This window comes from Canis lupus, chromosome 4 (assembly GCF_003254725.2).
Source record: "Canis lupus dingo isolate Sandy chromosome 4, ASM325472v2, whole genome shotgun sequence".
Classification (NCBI taxonomy): domain Eukaryota; kingdom Metazoa; phylum Chordata; class Mammalia; order Carnivora; family Canidae; genus Canis; species Canis lupus.
In genome coordinates, this window is record NC_064246.1 from 61,274,379 (window position 1) to 61,293,600 (window position 19,222).

At 41.8% G+C, this 19,222-nt stretch overlaps 1 protein-coding gene across 2 annotated transcripts in view; it reads right to left on the bottom strand.

Annotated features, from left to right (window-relative positions):
- Positions 1 to 19,222, bottom strand: part of SNX18 (sorting nexin 18) — a 142,835-nt gene that overhangs the window by 18,031 nt on the left and 105,582 nt on the right. Inside the window, exon 2 of one of the 2 annotated variants that reach the window (XR_007410335.1) lies at positions 15,262 to 15,331. Coding sequence is in view for 1 of the 2 variants with exons in the window: in XM_049109266.1 (XP_048965223.1) it covers positions 15,285 to 15,331 (47 nt within the window). In the remaining variant the exon portion in view is untranslated. Of the gene's footprint in view, positions 1 to 14,781; positions 15,332 to 19,222 lie in introns of those variants that run through there. The other variant, XM_049109266.1, reaches the window with a different exon arrangement.

Sequence of the window (19,222 nt, forward strand, 5' to 3'; positions counted from 1 at the left end):
GGGAGCCCAAAATGGATAGAATTTGTGCCAGGACCACCTCAGCCCAATCCACACAGAAGAAGAATGTAAGGGAAGCAACATAGTAAGTGGACAAGAGACAGAGGCAGACATCTGTGCCAACAGCTGCAGCAGCAAGGGACATGTTTCATGGCATTGAAGCATGGCTATAGCAACTCAGTGCCACAGGTGTCCTCAGTGGAAATGAACACATCATGCCTCAGCACACACATCACCACAGGGAGCCAGCTGAGGGCAGAGGTCACATGGCAGCTGATAGGGCCATGTAGGAGAGCACACATGGCCAGCCCTGGGGATGCCCATGAACAGCTAGGGGTTGGGAGGCAGTGCAGACTAAGGGCAGGGCCAGATAGACTGCGGTATTACTCTACTTCTGCCCCACAGTGGAGTGGCCAAGTTAATAGGGATGACACAAATCCACCACTTCCCCCCAGCCCCCAGCCTACACAGTCACCTCAGTGCCAGCTGAATCACTAGGAGCGAACACATTATATGGTGCTTTCAAGAAACCATGATTTAATGTTGCTGCAGCTTTGTCTTTCACCAGAGATAATTAAGAATGTTTTCATGGGGGGGGGGGGGGGCAGGGCAAGCTGCCGGAGGAATGGGGTCCCCAAATCACCTGTCCCCACCAACTCACCTAGATAACTTTTAAATCATCCTGAAAACCTATGAATTCGGCCTAAGATTTAAAGAGAGAACAGCTGGAATGCTACAGAGAGAAGAGTTCGTGCTTCTATCAAGGTAGGAAGACGGGGAAAAAAATAAATAAATAAAAATCCAGTGGGGAAGGGTCTTCCCCGCCCCCCCCCCCCCCAGGAACCGGGCTAAGGCTGGGTGGCAAGAGCCCCCAGGACAAGAAAGCCCAGCCCTGGAGAAGCAGGAACTTTACCAACCTTCCCAGACGGAAAGGTGCTCGCGGGGAACGCGGACAGGATCCCAGGAGGGGCAGTGGGGCCCCCAGGCTCCCAGGGTCACTAACAGAGGAGGTGCCCCCGGGGAAGAGCGCGCCCCACAGCCCGGGCGAGCGCGGTAAAGGGCTGGAGCGCGCCCGTCGGGGCCCGGGAGCAGCTCGGGCGGGGGCTCCGCGCGGAGGGGGCTGCGCGGCCCTGGGAGCCCGACTCCAGCCATGCAGGCCCCAGAGCCCAGGGCGCCAGGAGACACAGCCCAGGACAGGCAGAGGCCAGGAGGGCCCAGGACAGCGAGGACACTCTTGCCGCTGGGCGACCCCGAGCTGTGCAGGTTGGCGCCACCGCCCCGGGAGCATCCAGGCCCCTGTGGACTGGGAGCTGTGGTGCTTACCTGGGGGGCTGACTCCAGGGCTGGAGAGCTGACCGCCACCAGTGGGGTTATTCCTCCTGCTGTCACCCTGTGCCTAGAAGGAGCGGGGCTGCCAGGGAACAGGGGCCTCACAGGATAAACAACTCCCACTGAGCCCTGCACCTGGCAGGGGGCGGGGCAGCTCCCCCAGGTGCACGCACCTGAGAGCACAGTAGACCCCTCCCCCAGAAGACCAGCTGGAAGGATAGGGGAAGAACAAGTTATTGACCAAGCAGTGCTGGAAAGCTCCAGGGGAAGTCGAGGGGTTTACAGTATATAGAACCAGAAGATACCCCTCTTTTTTTTTTCTTCCTTTTTCCAGTACAACTCGTTTTTATCCACTCTTCACTCAGCAAAATGACTAGAAAGAAGAACCCATCACAAAAGAAAGAATTAGAAACAGTACTCTCTGCCACAGAGTTACAGAATTTGGATTAAATTCAATGGGCAGCCGGTGGCTCAGCGGTTTAGCGCCGCCTGCAGCCCAGGGTGTGATCCTGGAGACCCGGGATCGAGTCCTACATCAGGCTCCCTGCATGAAGCCTGCTTCTCCCTCTGCCTGTGTCTCTGCCTCTCTCTCTCTCCTCTCTGTGTCTTCTCATGAATAAATAAATAAAATCTTTAAAAATAAATTCAATGTCAGAAAGCCAATTCAGAAGCACAATTATAAACCTACTGGTGGCTCTGGAAAAAAAAACATAAAGGATTCAAGAGACTTCATGACTGCAGAATTTACTTCTAATCAGGCCAAAATTAAAAATCAATTAAATGAGATACAATCCAAACTGGAGGTCCTAATGACAAGGGTTAATGAGATAGAAGAAAGAGTGAGTGACATAGAAGACAAGTTGATGGCAAGGAAGGAAGCTGAGGAAAAAAGAGAAAAACAATTGAAAGACCATGAGGAAAGGTTAAGGGAGATAAATGACAGCCTCAGAAGGAAAAATCTATATTTACTTGGGATTCCAGAGGGCGCTGAGAGGGACAGAGGACCAGAAAGCATACTTGAACAAATCATAGCTGAGAACTTCTCTAATTTGGGGAGGAAACAGGCATTCGGATCCAGCAGATAGAGAGGTACCCCTCTAAAATCAATAAAAAACATTCAATACCTCTACATTTAATAGTAAAACTTGCAAATTCCAAAGATAAAGAGAAAATCCGTAAAGAAGCAAGAGACAAGAGATCCCTAACTTACATGGGGAGAAATATTAGATTCACAGCAGACCTCTCCACAGAGACCTGGCGAGCCAAAAAGGGCTGGCAGGATATATTCAGGGTCCTAAATGAGAAGAACATGTAGCCAAGAATACTTTACCCAGCAAGGTTCTCATTCAGATTAGAAGGAGAGATAAAGAGCTTCCAAGATAGGCAGAAACTGAAAGAATATGAGACCACCAAACCAGCTCTGCAAGAAATATTGAGGGGGACTCTGTAAAAGAAAGAGGAAGTCCATGGAAATAATCCACAAAAACAGGGACTGAATAGGTATTATGATGACATTAAATTCATATCTTTCAATAGTAACTCTGAACGTGAATGGGTTTAATGATCCCATCAAAAGATGCAGGGTTTCAGACTGGATAAAAAAGCAAGACCCATCTATTTGCTGTCTAAAAGAGATTCATTATAGACCTAAGGACACCTACAGCCTGAAAATGAAAGGTTGGAGAATCATTTACTATTCAAATGGTCCTCAAAAGAAAGCAGGGGTAGAAATCCTCATAGCAGATAAATTAAAGTTTATCCTGAAGACTCTAGTAAGAGATGAAGAGGGACACTATATCATACTTAAGGATCTACCCAACAAGAGGACCTAACAATCATGAATATTTATGCCCCTAATGTGGGAGCTGCCAAGTATATCAATCAATTAATAACCAAAGTAAAGACATACTTAGATAATAATACACTAACACTGGGAGACTTCAACACAGCACTTTTTGCAAATGACAGATACTCTAAGCACAACATCTCCAAAGAAACAAGAGCTTTAAATGATACACTGGACCAGATGGATTTTACAGATATTTATAGAACTTAGCATCCACACAACTGAATACACATTCTTCTCAAGTGCACATGAAACATTCTCCAGAATAGACCACATACTGGGTCACAAATCAGGTCTCAACTGATACCAGTTGATTGGGATTGTCCCCTGCATATTTTCAGACCATAATGCTTTGAACTTGAACTCTATTCTCTTCCAATAGAAATTTGGAAGAAACTCAAACACATGGAGGTTAAAGAACATCCTGCTAAAAGATGAAAGGATCAACCAGGAAATTAGAGAAGAGTTAAAAAGATTCATGGAAACTAATGAGAATGAAGATACAACCATTCAAAATCTTTGGGATACAGCAAAAACAGTCCTGAGAGGGAAATACATCGCAATACAAGCATCCCTTTAAAAATTGGAAAAAAAAATACACAAACTAACTTGCATGTAAAGGAACTGGAGAAAGAACAGCAGATAAAACCTACACCAAGCAGAAGAAGAGAGTTAATAAAGATTCAAGCAGAACTCAATGAAATAGAGACCAGAAGAACTATAGAACTGAACAAAACCAGGAGTTAGTTTTTTGAAAGAATTAATAAGATAGATAGCCATTAGCCAGCCTTATTAAAAACAAAAGAGAAAAGACTCAAATTAATAAAATCATGAATGAAAAAGGAGAGATCATAACCAATACCAAGGAAATATAAACGATTTTAAAAACATATTATGAGCAGCTATACACCAATAAATTAGGCAATCTAGAAGAAATAGATGCATTTATGGAAAACCACAAACTACCAAAACTGGAACAGGAAGAAATAGAAAACCTGAACAGGCCAATAACCAGGGAAGAAATTGAAGCAGTCATCAAAAATATCCCAAGACACAAAAGTCCAGGGCCAGATGGCTTCCCAGGGGAATTCTATCAGACGTTTAAAGAAGAAACCATACCTATTCTACTAAAGCTGCTCCGAAGATAGAAAGAGATGGAGTACTTCCAAACTCGTTTTATGAGGCCAGCATCACCTTAATTCCAAAACCAGACAAAGACCCCACCAAAAAGGATAATTATAGACCAATATCCCTGATGAACACAGACGCAAAAATTCTCAACAAGATACTAGCCAATAAGACCAAAAGTACATTAAGAAGATTATACACCATGACCAAGTGGGATTTTTCCCCGGGATGCAAGGCTGGTTCAACACTCGTAAAGCAGTCAATATGATAGATCATATCAACAAGAGAAAAAACAAGAACCATATGATCCTCTCAATAGATGCAGATAAAGCATTTGACACCATACAGCATCCATTCCTGATCAAAACTCTTCAGAGTATAGGGATAGAGGGAACATTCCTCAGCATCTTAAAAGCCATCTACAAAAAACCCACAGCAAATATCATTCTCAATGGGGAAACACTGGGAGCCTTTCCCCCAAGATCAGGAACATGACAGGGATGTCCACTCTCACCACTGCTATTCAACATAGTACTAGAAGTCCTAGCCTCAGCAATCAGGCAACAAAAAGAAATAAAAGGCACTCAAATTGGCAAAGAAGAAGTCAAACTCTCTCTCTTTGCAGATGACATGATACTGTACATAGAAAACCCAAAAGACTCCACCCCAAGATTGCTAGAACTCATACAGCAATTCGGCAGTGTGGCAGGATACAAAACCAATGCCCAGAAATCAGTGGCTTTTCTATACACTAACAATGAGACTGAAGAAAGAGAAATTAAGGAGTCAATCCCATTTAAAATTGCACCCAAAAGCATAAAATACCCAGGAATAAACCTAACCAAAGAGGTAAAGGATCTATACCCTAAAGAACACTTCTGAAAGAAATGGAGGAAGACACAAAGCGATGGAAAAATATTCCATGCTCATGGATTGGAAGAATTAATATTGTGAAAATGTCAATGTTACCCAGGGGAATTTACACAATCAATGCAATCCCTATCAAAATTCCATGGACTTTCTTCAGAGAGTAGAACAAATCATCTCAAGATTTGTGTGGAATCAGAAAAGACCCTGAATAGCCAGGGGAATATTGAAAAAGAAAACCGGAGCCGGGGGCATCACAACACCGGATTTCAAGTTGTACTACAAAGTTGTGATCATCAAGACAGTGTGGTACTGGCACAAAAACAGACACATAGATCAATGGAACAGAAGAGAAAACCCAGAAATGGGTCCTCAACTCTATGATCAACTAATATTTGACAAAGCAGGAAAGACTATCTACTGGAAAAAGGACAGTCTTTTCAAAAAATGGTGCTGGGAAAATTGGACAGTCATGTGCAGAAGAATGAAACTGGACCATTCTCTCATACCATACACAAAGATAAACTCAAAATGGATGAAAGATCTAAGTGTGAGACAAGAATCCATCAAAACCCTAGAGGAGAACACAGGAAATACCCTTTTTGAACTTGGCCACAGCAACTTCTTGCAAAATACATCTATGAAGGCAAAGGAAACAAAAGCAAAGATGAATTATTGGAACTTAAGATAGAAAGCTTCTGCACAGCAAAATAAACAGTCAACAAAACTAAAACACAACCTACAGAATGGGAGAAGATATTTGCAAATGACGTATCAAATAAAGGGCTAGTTTCCAAGATCTATAAAGAACTTATTAAACTCAACAGCAAAGAAACAAACAATCCAATCATGAAATGGGCAGAAGACATGAACAGAAGTTTCACCAAAGAAGATATAGACATGGCCAACACGCACATGAGAAAATGCTCTGCAACACTGGCCATCAGGGAAATACAAATCAACACCACAATGAGATACCACCTCACACCAGTGAGAATGGGGAAAATTAACAAGATAGGAAACAACACATGTTGGAGAGGATGTGGAGAAAGGGAACCCTCTTGCACTGTTGGTGGGAATGTGAACTGGTGCAGCCACTCTGGGAAACTGTGTGGAGGTTCCTCAAAGAGTTAAAAATAGAACTGCCCTATGACCCAGCAATTGCACTTCTGGGGATTTACCCCAAAGATACAGATGCAGTGAAACTCCGGGACACCTGTACCCCAATGTTTATAGCAACAATGTCCACAATAGCCAAACTGTGGAAGGAGCCTTGGTGTCCATCGAAAGATGAATGGATAAAGATGTGGTCTATGTATACAATGGAATATTACTCAGCCATCAGAAAGGATGAATAGCCACCATTTGCTTCAACATGGATGGAACTGGAGGGTATTATGCTGTGAAGTCAATCGGAGAAGGACGAACATTATGTGGTTTCATTCATTTGGGGAATATAAAAAATAGTGAAAGGGATTAAAGGGGAAAGGAGAGAAAATGAGTAGGAAATATCAGTGAGGGAGACAGAACATGAGAGATTCCTAACTCTAGGAAATGAACAAGGGGTGGTGGAAGGGGAGGTGGGCGGGGGTTTGGGTGACTGGATGATGGGCACTGAGGGGGGCACTTGATGGGATGAGCACTGGGTGTTATGCTATATGTTGGCAAATCAAACTCCAATAAAAAATATACAAAAAAAAAAAAGTCTAAGCAAAGGGTCATAGGTCATAGGTCATGAAAGGGATACAAACTTTTCATAATACCATTAAAGGACATCTTGTAGCTATACTTAATGGTAACGAAAAAGAAGCTACTAACTCAACTTAATCCTTCTGGTAAGGATCTCATAATGAACATTATTTCTATCTGTTTAACCTAGAGAGTTTCCAGTAAGCTGCAGAAAGGCAATAAAATGGAAATATTAAAAACATAGACTCTGAACCCCCCCCCCCAAAAAAAAACAATGTTTTCATGTGTACTAACTTACTATAAGGGCAATTTTTATTGTTTTCAAACTTATGTAAACAATCCTCCTAATTACTTTTTCATGATATGCAAGGAATGTTTGTCGTGTTGGACTAGCATGCATCCTTCTATTTCTTTCTTTCTTTCTTTCTTTCTTTCTTTCTTTCTTTCTTTCTTTCTTTCTTTCTTCTTTTTAAATGAGAGCTAAATAATTTATTAAATTTTTCTTTTGCTTTGGCCACTCAGACATTAAGAGTGAAATGTGGTACACCAAAGTTGGAAGAATTTTACCATAAAAAGTTGGAAGAACTTTGGTGTAGATAGATTTTATGGTAAAATTCCTCCTACCCCTCTGGTCTTCAACATGGCTCATGTTTGGGGTGCTTTGGTTATCAATGTCATTTTTATTATAATTTTATGTTGATGTGTCTTTCAGATCAGTCACCTAAAGTATTTGTTGGAGGAAATTAGAATTTTCTTTAAAAATGTATAGTTGTTGAGAAAGTGTGTAAACTTTTAATTTCTCTCAGGACAGAGAAGTCTTTCTTCTAAACCTCCTATCGTTTTTCTCTTAGGCACTCAGAGTTGAGAATAATGCTACCTTTTCTCAATATATTTTTATTTGAGGCAATTCTTTGTTAGTCTAAATAGATTTCTTTATTAGACAGAAATGTGAACAAAAGAAAATGATCTCATTGCATATAATTCCTGACACAATACCCAGGACTCCAGACTGCAATCAGATTTGCCCTCACAAATGACTTAAAAAACCTTTTTGGTTTTGAACACCTGTTCAAAGAAACCCTGTTTGAAAGTGTCTGCTGTTGTTAATCCCTTAGTAGCAATGCAGACATGCTCTTGTCCTGATCTGTCTCTTTGTGTTGAATAATGAAGGGCTTGCACCCAGATTCCTATCCCTACTTTTATTAAAAAAAAAAAAAAGCTGTATTGAATGATAACATTTACTTATTAGAGTCAGTAAGTTTGTATTTACAGAAACAGGCACACAAATAAGTGTACAAAGGGCTTTCATTAAGTGAACCACATAGAACCACAGCCAACATCAAGAAATAAAATTCACCAGCCCACCCCAGTAGTTGACCTCTTGTCCCTCCCCAGTCACTACACACTCCCTTAAAGTAAGCATAACCTTGTTCTCTGACACCATTGATTATTGTTTCACTTGTTTTTTAAAGTCTGTATAAATATGACCACTCTGTGTATACTTTTCTGCATATTTTTCATGAGATTCAGCCTTGTTACCACATATAGCAATTTTTTTTTTATTGGTCTGTACCAGTATTTCCTTATGTAAAATAACACAAATCATGTATCCATTCTGTTATTGATTCCTACTTGAGTTGTTCAAAGTTTCTGGCTCTTCTAGATAATACTGCTATGAATATTCTTAGATAAATGTCTTTTAGTGAACCTATGTATGGATTTCTTTTGTGGATATATCTAGTTGTTCTGGATCATACATTTTTGTGTGTGTTCACCTTTAGTAGATAGTAGAAAACATATTTTTAGTATATATTAGGAAGTGATTGTGACAATTTACACCCTTATTAGCAGTCTATGAGAGTTCCAGTTGCTCCAAATCCTTGCCAACGCTTGTTACCATCAATCTCTAAAATGTTAGACATTCTGGTGATAACTAATAAAGTTGGACTCATGTTTATTGGCCATTTGGATATGCTTATTTTATGAAGTGCTGTTAAAGTCTTTTGTCCATTCTTTTGGCCTACAACAACATTATGAAGATCTTCTTCTCTGTTTTCTTTAGAAGTTAGAAAAATACTTGCTTATTTTTGCATTTAGGTTGACAGTCTATATGGAATTGTGTATGGGGTACAGGTTAAGACTTATTTTTCTTTTTAAAAAAAGATTTTATTTATTTATTTGAGAGAGAGAGAGCAAAGCAGGAGGGAGAGGATAGGGAGAGGGATAAGCAGACTGTCCGCTGAGCAGGGCTCTATGCAGGACTCGATCCTAGAACTCTGGGACCATGACTTGAAGGCAGATGCATAACTAATTGAGCCACCCAGGCACCCAAAATTTATTTTTTCCATGTCCATATACAATTGACCTTATAATTTATTATAGACTATTATAGACTATCCTTTGCCACTGCACTGCAGTGTTACTTTTGTCATTAAATCAATCCACATATGTGTGGATCTGTTTCCGTGCCTTTTAAAAAAGATTTATTTATTTATTTGAGAGAGAGAGAGCGTGAGAAAGGGTAGGGGCAGAGGGAGAGGAAGAGAGAGAGAATCTCAAGCAGACTCTCCATTGAGTACAGAGCCCAACACAGGGCTCAATCTCACAACCCTACCATCATGACCTGAGCCAAAATCAAGAGTAGGATGTGCAACTGACTGAGCCACCCAGGTGCTTCATGTTTCTGAACTTTCTACTATGAACCGTTGTTCTATGTGTCTTATATTCACCAACTATTATGGTTTTGAATTGGAACATTGGTCTGTAACTGAAACTCTGGAGTACCTGACTCTAGGTTGCCCTATAGCCTTGGCATAAAGTTCTAAGAAAGTGAAACAAATTAATGCAGAGAATTCAGTCTGAATATTGCAAGCTGAAAGAAGAATGAAGATTATTTAATTCAATTTCCTTGCTTTTAAAATGAGAAAATAGTTCTACCCAAGTGCACTGGTTATCTTTTATTTACCCAGCCACACCCACTCTCCATCCTTCTTCACCTGCTATACCTGTGGAGGTCCCCACATCAATAAGCTCTCTTACTGTCTGATGTCCACATGGTTCAGCTTATGGGGAACATTGATTTGAGGTAAGAGGAAAGTGAGGTCAGGTATTTATTCCTTAGCCATCTCCCTGTGGGCTATCTGATTCTCTCCACGAAAAGTTATGGCTCCGGGAAGCCTGGGTGGCTTAGCAGTTGAGCATCTGCCTTCCACTCAGGTCATGATCCCATGGTCCCTGGATTGAATCCTGTACTGGACTTCCCACAGGGAGCCTGCTTCTCCCTCTGCCTATGTCTCCACCTCTCTTTCTTTCTCTCTGTCTCTCATGAATACATAAATAAAATCTTAAAAAAAAAAAAAAGAAAGAAAAGTTATGGCTCTTGATAGGTGGCTTCCTCCACACAGACCTCTTCTTCTAGAAAGACTTGTTTCTTTTGTCCCAGGCCCGGGATATCAACTGTATCCCACTGTTACAGCCACAGGAACCACATTGGAATTCTGATACTTCATGATTAAAGGCATCCATGTTCCAGATGGAAAAATGGTAGAAAGGACCCAAAAAGAGTCAAAGGGGGCACATGCCATCCATCTCTTAATGGAGAGTCCAAGAAGCTACCATAGGACACCTCTGCTCACATTTCATTGGCCAGAACTTGCTTGCTTGGCCACAGTAAGCTGTGAAACTGAGAAATGTTCTCAAGCCAAAGGCCAAACTAAAACTCTTACAAGCTAAGAATATCAATAGGGGATAGTCAGCAGTTTCTACCACCATGCCATTTAAGTCTAGTCATTGAACATGCATTCAGTGTCATTCTGGACCACTTCACTCTTCTGAGATACAGAATGAATTATGCATGGCCCTGGTCTAGTCCAGCACAGGGGAGAGATACCCTCCTCCAACAAATAACCATGTTGGTCCCCGCGCTAGTCATTAGGGATTCAAGAGTGCACAAGGCAATGTCCTTGTCTTCAGACAGATGGCTGTAAAGATGTATCTCTGTTATAGATCTTAGTCAATACCAGTTACCCAGGGGAGATGTGGTGGGTAGTGGAACAGGAGAATTGTTCTCTGAAGGAAGAAGTGTACCAAGTGGACAAGGAGGAGACAGACTTTCTAGGGCCAGAAGCAGCATGAGAAAGACACAGGGCATGAAAGTGCAGTGTTTTAAGGGAGCAGCAAAGATTCCTGGGAGCCTAAAAACATAACTTGCATGGATGAGAGTGGGTAAAGAATGAGGCTGGATGAGTCCACAGCGGCCCAGCAAGGCAGGACCCTGTGTGTCAAACACAAGCATTTGATGAATTCCTCTACTCCCTCCACCCACCAATCTCTTCTGCTGTTCATGCCATGGAAGGTTTCCAATAAGTCACAAATGAATGATAATATCATATCAGGGAGTACATCAAGCTCAGGCCCAAGTTACATCCCTCAGGAAATTTACCAGAGATCTGAATCTTGGAATTTCAGCCTCCTTCTTGGCTTGAACAAATCTGATGGAATTCTAGAATAATTTGGTTGAGCCAACTTATTCCCAAGTTGGAGTAGAAAGGTAAGCAGTAGAGAGGAGGGAATCAGAAGACACTTGCTCTCACTCAGTGTTTAGAATGGCTCCAAATGGTTTCTTTTGCAGTAAAAGCAAGCATTTAAAATGAAAATATTATGTTTTTCCCCTTCTGCCAGATATATCCTGAAAAAGAAGAGGAGGGGGAAGAATGATTCTAAAGGAAGTATTGCACATTATGTGAACAGCTACTATGTGCCAGACGCTATTCTAAGGTGCTGGGGCCATAGTGGTGAGCAAGACAGAGTCCTTACAGTCCCTAAAGAGTTTATGTACTAACAGAAGCAAAAAAGTTTTTAATGTGCTTAGTATCTAAAGTAGTTTCAAGTACTGATAAATGCCTTGAAGAAGATAATATGGTAGAGTGACTGAAGACTATTTAGTCAGGGCATGAAATTCTTTCTAATAAGTGGTATTTGAGTTAAGACTGTGTATTAGTTTCCAATTGCTGCTCTAACAAATTACCAGAAACTCAGTCACTTAAAACAATGAGGCAAATTTATTACCTCACAGTTCTGGAGATTGGAAGCCCAACATGGGTGCCACTGGGTGAAAATCAAGTCATTAGCAGGGTTCTAGGAAAAACCATCTCCTTGTTTTTTCCAGTTTTTAGAGCTGCCTGTAATCCTTAACCATGACCTTCTTCTCCTGATTCCAAAGCCAGTAACTTCAAATATCTGATTCTGATACTCACTCTCCTATTTCTTTCCTTCACCTACAAAGACTCTTACATGGGACTCACCCAAATAATGCAGGATAATCTTTTCATCTCAAGGTCCTTACCCATATCTGCAAAGTCTCTCACGCCATGTGAGGTAATAAATTCACAGGTTCCAAAGACTAGGATGTGGGCCATTAGAGGTCATTTTTTAGTTTATTATAGACCTAAATAGTGAAACAAGGGCAGCCTTAGGAACAAAGTGTAGACCTTAGGAAAGAGCATTAGAAGCAGAAGGAAGTGTAAGTGCCAGGGCCCTGCTGTAGGAATAAACATAGCATTCTAAGGAACAGAAATATGGAAACAAGGCCACATCTCCAGAGGCCAGTTTTCTCTATTGTGTTTCGGAAAACAGGATTGTCCTATGGGCCTGTTGCATTTGAGAAATCAGAGCAGAGCAAATCATCTTGAATCAGAAAATGCAACTGGAATATGCATGTAGATATACTCTTCGCACCCCATCCCTGACACTTTGCCAAATTTTTCAGTCTTGTGTTCTATTTTAAACCTCCCCCGACAAAAACTGTTATTTTTAACCTTTGAAATCTTTCACTGGAAATACTCATCTTTTGATTTAATGTTAGAACCCATCAACATCGATTTTTAAAACACACCCCCATTTCTTATTCCCCACCAGCAGATAAAATCTACAGCTGGAAGAAGATGGTATACCAAGAATGAAACGGTATTTAAGAGAAGATTTAGAACATCCAGAAAACAGATGTTTCTTTTTCCACATGAATATGCAGGTTTTAAAACAGTAAAAGCACACAGTTTAAATAGTGAAGTTAAATAAATCACACTGCATTCTACAAGTCTCACAGAATACATGTTTTTAATATTGCAGCCCAGCAGGATGGTTCAGGAGAAGGTCAAAACTTAGTCTTTCCAAAGTTCGCTTTTTGTTGTTGGTTATCTCAACAATGAAGATTGCAATATTCTTTCTCTTGAATCCCAATTTTTCTTTCATCTGTGACTCTCTCCAGTTTTAGTAAACCTAAATCCTACCGTAACGTTATGATGCACATTCTTACAATAGCTACCACCATCGTCATGATGGTGTTCTGTATGTGCTATTATTACTATGTCAGCAAGGTACAACAGATGGCATGGGGACCCCCAGAAGCCTCAGCCATACCCTGCAATGGGCTGTCATCTCCTCGTGGCTCCATGGATGGTGTAAAGGATCAAAAGGGGTCAACCATACACAAGGACATTCAGATACAGACCAAGCAGTTAATTACCTGCCAGGGTCCACTCCCAAGGGACAAGCCCAGCACTCCTGGCCTCCTCTTCTCTATGAAGTGGCAATTCACCACTTTGTTTTCTCTTTATTTTCTTTACTTGTTAATTTTAATATTCCCAATACCTTCAGCATAAGACCTTTTTAACCATGATGGGTAAATGACATCATCATTCCCAATTTATGTTTCCCAAAGACAACAACTCTTAACTGCTTCTTTGGAGTCTTTTCAGAATAGTCTTTCTATGTTTATAATGAAGTGTCATAACAAATCATAATAAATCATATCATATCTGTTTTTCCCTTGTGAATGGCTTTACACTATCCACATTGTCAGACAATTTGTGCTTTTCATGTTGCTCAGTACCCTGGGCAAACATCCATGGCAGCCAGTCAGCATTTTTAAAGTGCCCTGTGCAGAATCGCAGACCTCATGGTTTCTCTGTGGTTCGCTGCTTGTGTCTGAAGAAGAAAGTTACTGAAATGCATCCAGACCGTGGTTTGCAAGAGAAAGGAGTCCATTGTGTATGTCACTGACTTCATCTCAATGTATGACTTGGCTTTGGCAGTCAGTAGATTATTTTCCTTATCACCTCATCTGAGATCATTAAAAGATTTTCAAATGTCGCCTTCATTCCTCCTATGGCTCGTGAGCAGAACTCACAAGGCTTTCAAAGTTATCATTTCAACAAATATCCATACTGACAGCCTCAGTCAAGTAATTTGTCTCTAAGAGGATATGTTATAAAAAAAAAAAGAGGATATGTTATAAAATGAGATCCAACTTAGATCCATTACCATAAATCATGAAACAAAGGGGTCATCGTGCTTGTGCATTTACCAGAGACTTGGAAAAAAAATGATACGAATATATTCTCATAAATCTCATAAGGTAATAATTTGCTTTTAAGGCCACATGAAAATGGAATGAATTCTGAGTGAATTGATGATTCCCTCTTCAAAGAGCTACAGTGCTTTCAAATAAGGGATTAAATCAAGATTTCATCAAAACCACAAAAAATGTGGTTTCAAAAAGTGATGGATCTAAGTTAATGTCGAGAGAGAGAGAGAAGGAGAGAGAACTTTCCCTTTTCTCTCACAAGTAAAGCAGGCTTTGTCCGCCCTGTGTGCATTGAGAGGACAGTACAACTCTCCATGGAAGACACATCCCCAAGAGCATAGAACAGCAGAGCTTAAATCAGTTTGTTTTGTCAGACTTTGGCCTTGGAACTTTTATTATAATAACATAGATAAATCTCTGTCTTGGGATATGTCACACCCTCCTAAACAAGAAAACTGTAACCTCCAACCACCCCTTTTTCTTGCTGGTCCCATCTAAGCAAGGCATTTTCTATGATATATGATATGTGGGCTTTATTATCAAGCAGAATTGTTTCATGACATTTTGTTTTGTAACAGCTTTATTGAGATATAATGCAGAGACCATACAATTCACCCATACTTGGTATCTCGTTCAAGCTTCTGGACTTCCCCGGGCCTTATCTTTTAATTTGTAATATGGGAATAAGAAGACCCCACTGATTTGTTCTGTAAATTCAATGCATTTCCACAGACAGTGGAAATCTCCATCTTGTTGATTAATGGTCATTTTAGGTACTGAATTTAGCTCAGTTCAGTACCTTACCACTTCCTCTGATTAAAAACTGACACAACGAAAGACTCTGTCCCTCCCCGACCACAGGGTAGAGCTGAGTTCACTGGGGAACTGTGTGACATCATGGTTGCTTCGCACCCACTGGTGCTGCTGTTGTAAAGATACCTCTCTTCTCCTGGGATGGGCAGTGCAAGGAAATGGGGGTTTCAGGAATTTTGGTAGAGGGGGCCCTCTGCCGTACGGGGGCCTGGAAGCCACTGGCTCTTACCTCTGCTGGCCTCCACATGTTTGCTAGAGTGGGGACAGCTGCAGGGCTTCAGTTCTCAAAACGCCCAAACCTGAGGAGGAAAAATGGAACAGTTCATGCAGGAGGATGTTTCCAAGGAGCCACTGTAGCCATGCAGTGTTCCACACACACCTGAGAGTCTAACTTACCTCATCACCACACACACACACACAAACACACACAAACACACACACTTCTCCATTTCTTTCTCTCGGTGTAGGTTTTTACTTATTTTTCTCTCTTAGATGACAAATCTGAAGCGTTTCATAATTCTAGGTTACAACTCTGCATCTTTGCTTCTTGGTTCCCTTCATTGCTTTGTGATATCCTATATGTAGAGTGGTGCCCTGTATGCGATATTATGGGTTAAATAATGCCTCCTTCCTCAGCCTACATGTTGAAGTCATAGCCCCCAGAGAATGGGGCCTTATTTGGGAATAGGGTCTTTGCAGATGTGATTAGTTGAGATGAGGTCATACCACAAGGGTGGGTTCCTAATCCAGTATAACTGGTGTCCTTTAAAAGGGGGAAATTTGGACACAAAACACACACAGAGAGGTAAAGGGAAGATTAGGGGATAATTCTACAAGCCCAGGAACACCAAAGATTGTAAGAAAACTACCAGAAACAAGGAGAGAGCCCTGGAACTGATTCTGTCTCAGGGTCCTCAGAAGGAATCCATTCTGCCAACACCATGATCTTGGACTTCTGGCTTCCAGAACTGGAATTCAGCCAATGAATTTCTGATGTTTAAGCTATCCGGTTTGTGGTACTTTGTTACAGCAGCCCTAGGAACCTCATACACAGGACATACTGAGTTGTCTTTCCAGCCCACCATCGTTCTGAGAAACCTCCCCCCCTCCCCCCCCCCCACCCCAGGAGCAGCCACGTTCAACAACATGACTCTGATCCCGGCCAGAGCTCACTAGAAACTTGTATTTGAGACCAGGAAAGTAAGTCTCTAGCCATGGAAGCCAAAAAATATAAAACTCGACAGCTGCCAACAATTGTGTTTTCCACAACAACAACAACTAAAAGCCAGTCTGCCGCAAGACAACGCTGGCACCCAGAGGAGCAGAGGTGAGGCTGGGAGAAAGCTGGCAGCGTTCCAGCCCTGTCTCCACTGGTGCCCGAAGCCCCAGCTCTGTCGGGACCTGGCCTGTGACTCGAGGTCTGCGGGACTGGAGCGACCACCCGGTAAATTCCCTTTTTGCTCAGACTGATGTATACAAGGTTTGCGGCACTCACAACTCAGCCTTGTAGTTAATATAATCTCCAAAACTTATGCACTCTTATTTTAATAATCAGTGGAAGAGAGGCACCTGAGTGGCTTAGTCAGTCTGCCTTCTGTGCAGGCCATGATCTCAGGGTCCTGGGATGGGGAGTCTGCTTCTCCCTCTCCCTCTGCCCCTCCCCGTATTCATGTGCACACACACACTCTCTCTTTCAAATAAATAAACTAATTAAATATTTTTTAAAATAAAATAATAAGCAGAAGGTTGCTGCCCTACAGAAGCAACTATGTTCTAAACGACAGGGGTGCTGGATCTTTTCTAAAAGCCTTCATGAAAATGAAACTTGGTGAAAACAATATAAGTTTTGTTGAAACATGCTGCCTTCGTTGAAACTGCAAGCCATCAGAAAGAGAAAGAAAATGATTAATTTCTTTACCTCTTAAATGAAAACCCAAAATAATTTAGTAACAGACAACTTTCATCTTTCATTAACATATGGGAATGTTTGTTGACTTACAGACACGGCATAGTGCCTTCATTAATTAAAAGTCATTTTGCAGAGTTGATTGGGATGTCTGTGAAAAGTTGGAGTCGTTTCAACTATTTATTATGTTTCCATTAGCTTTATTTTCAAAGAATTTACTAGCCCTGTGATAAGCTTCAAATGCCTGGCATTTTGCCTGAGAAAATATTTGCTATTTGGTGTATTAACAATGAGGACTTTTCCTGTCTGCCCATTACCACATTGTGTAAAATCTAAGAAAATAATTGCTTAGTTTTCATTCTGATCTATACACTTCTTAATGGCCTCTAATATATCTAGAGGTGTAATCCAAAAGGCTACCAGTTTTATGTCAGAAAAGGGTAAGCAAATGAAATCTGATGTCGGAGATTAGGAAATAAACAGCAAGTTTTATGCTATTTTGCATGCTAATGGGGAATATATTAGTTTCTGTGGCTGCATAAAAGCATTCTCCAGAATTTAGTGGCTTAAAATGGCATTAAATATTTATCTCACCCAGTTTCTGGGTTCAGGAATTCAAGAGTGGCTTCCATGGGTATTTCCGGCTCCAAGTTTTGCTTGAGGTTGCCATTAAAGGGTTGGTCAGGGTTATAGGCCTCTGAAGATTTGACTGGGACTGGAACATTCCCTTGCCAGTGGGCTTGTTCCCATGGCTGGTAAACTGATGCTGGCTGTAGGCAGAAGGCCCTGGTCCTCACCACATGGACCTCCTCATAGCGCTACTAAAGTGTCTTCATGACAGGACAGCGAGCTTCACCCAGGGTGAGTAATCCAAGAGAGAGCAAATGTAGAAGCTGTAAGTTTTTTTGATGACCACACTTAGGTGCCATCCTCTGTCATTTCTACAATGTCCTAGTGAATACAGGAGTCAGCCCTATTCCAAGTGGGAGGGGAAGACTCTGGGGAGGCAAAAATCATCTGAGGCCTCCAACTACCTTGGAGGCTCCCTATTCTGCATATTAGTGGGAAAGGAAAATTCTCTGTAAAAGAGGACAGAAAACGCTTTCCACAATGAATGTATTTGAGAAAATATCAGAAAAATTAATTCTAGAATCACAGAATTCTAGAATTGGAAAGAAGGTTCAGATATCATCCAGTCTAACTCCACCATGGAGACTGAGACGCAGAAAGCTGGCAATACTTTTCTGATCTAACTTAGCAAATCAGTGACTGAAACAGGATTAGATGCCAGCCGCTTTACTCCTAGTTGGGGCTCATGTTGAGAGTATCCTGGCCTAGAAACCAACATCCACCCCAGCCTCCTCCTACGGTGCATTCCTCCGCCAAGGCTGGAATACCACCAAAACATTGCGATTCCCCAACTCTCTTGCAGCTAGGATTCTGGATATGATTCAGGTTCAGGCAGTCAGTGCACTGACCTGAGATGCAGAAATCAGAAGTGATGCAGAGAATATGGGCTGCAGCAACTTGGTTTGCTCCTACTGGCCAAGGTGGCAGCAGAGGGCTTGCGCTGTTCTCTGGCAGAGGCCACAGAGGTCCCAGTGCTCGGGTCACCAGCAGGTGAGTGCTGAGGAGCCTGGCTCAGAGGTGTTAGCTTGCACCCAGGAGATGTGACATGGCTTTAAGGCTAAGAGCTGCAACAACAGCTTCCTGATCTCTAAAGAGCAAGGAAGCTAGCATATTCCTGGAGTGAGCAATGTCAAGTGGTGATTGCCACGGTCAGGAAGGTGGGAAATTAAGTGGTTAGCAGCTCCCCTGGAGGACTGGTTCTCTGGGTGGTTCTTGGCTTTGTTCCTGGAGTCCAAGCCCAGAGCCATTATTCCAGTCCTTCCAACAATTTTTAAGTACCTAATTCCCTGTGTTCAATCCAGTTCTCATGAAATAGAGTGGTGCCGGTTTTCTGCACCTAAATGCTATTTCAGAGCATGTTCTCCTGTAGGAATGAGAAAAGCAGCCTGACCTATGGAATCTGGCCTGACACAGCTAGATCTCACAGTCGTTAGGAAATAGCCTGACACTTACAGACAGGCCATGGGGTTCTCCCGTTGAGAGTAAACAGTTTCTCAGAACGTCAGCTTCAGACAAAGTCGCTCTGTTGACTGTGCAGGTCAAGACATGAATAAGAGCACTCTGTATCATGTCTGCACACAGACAAAACTATAAATGTTGTCCAAGTCACACAAATGGCAAAATACCCCTCCATCCTTGCTTATCTGAGTGGCTG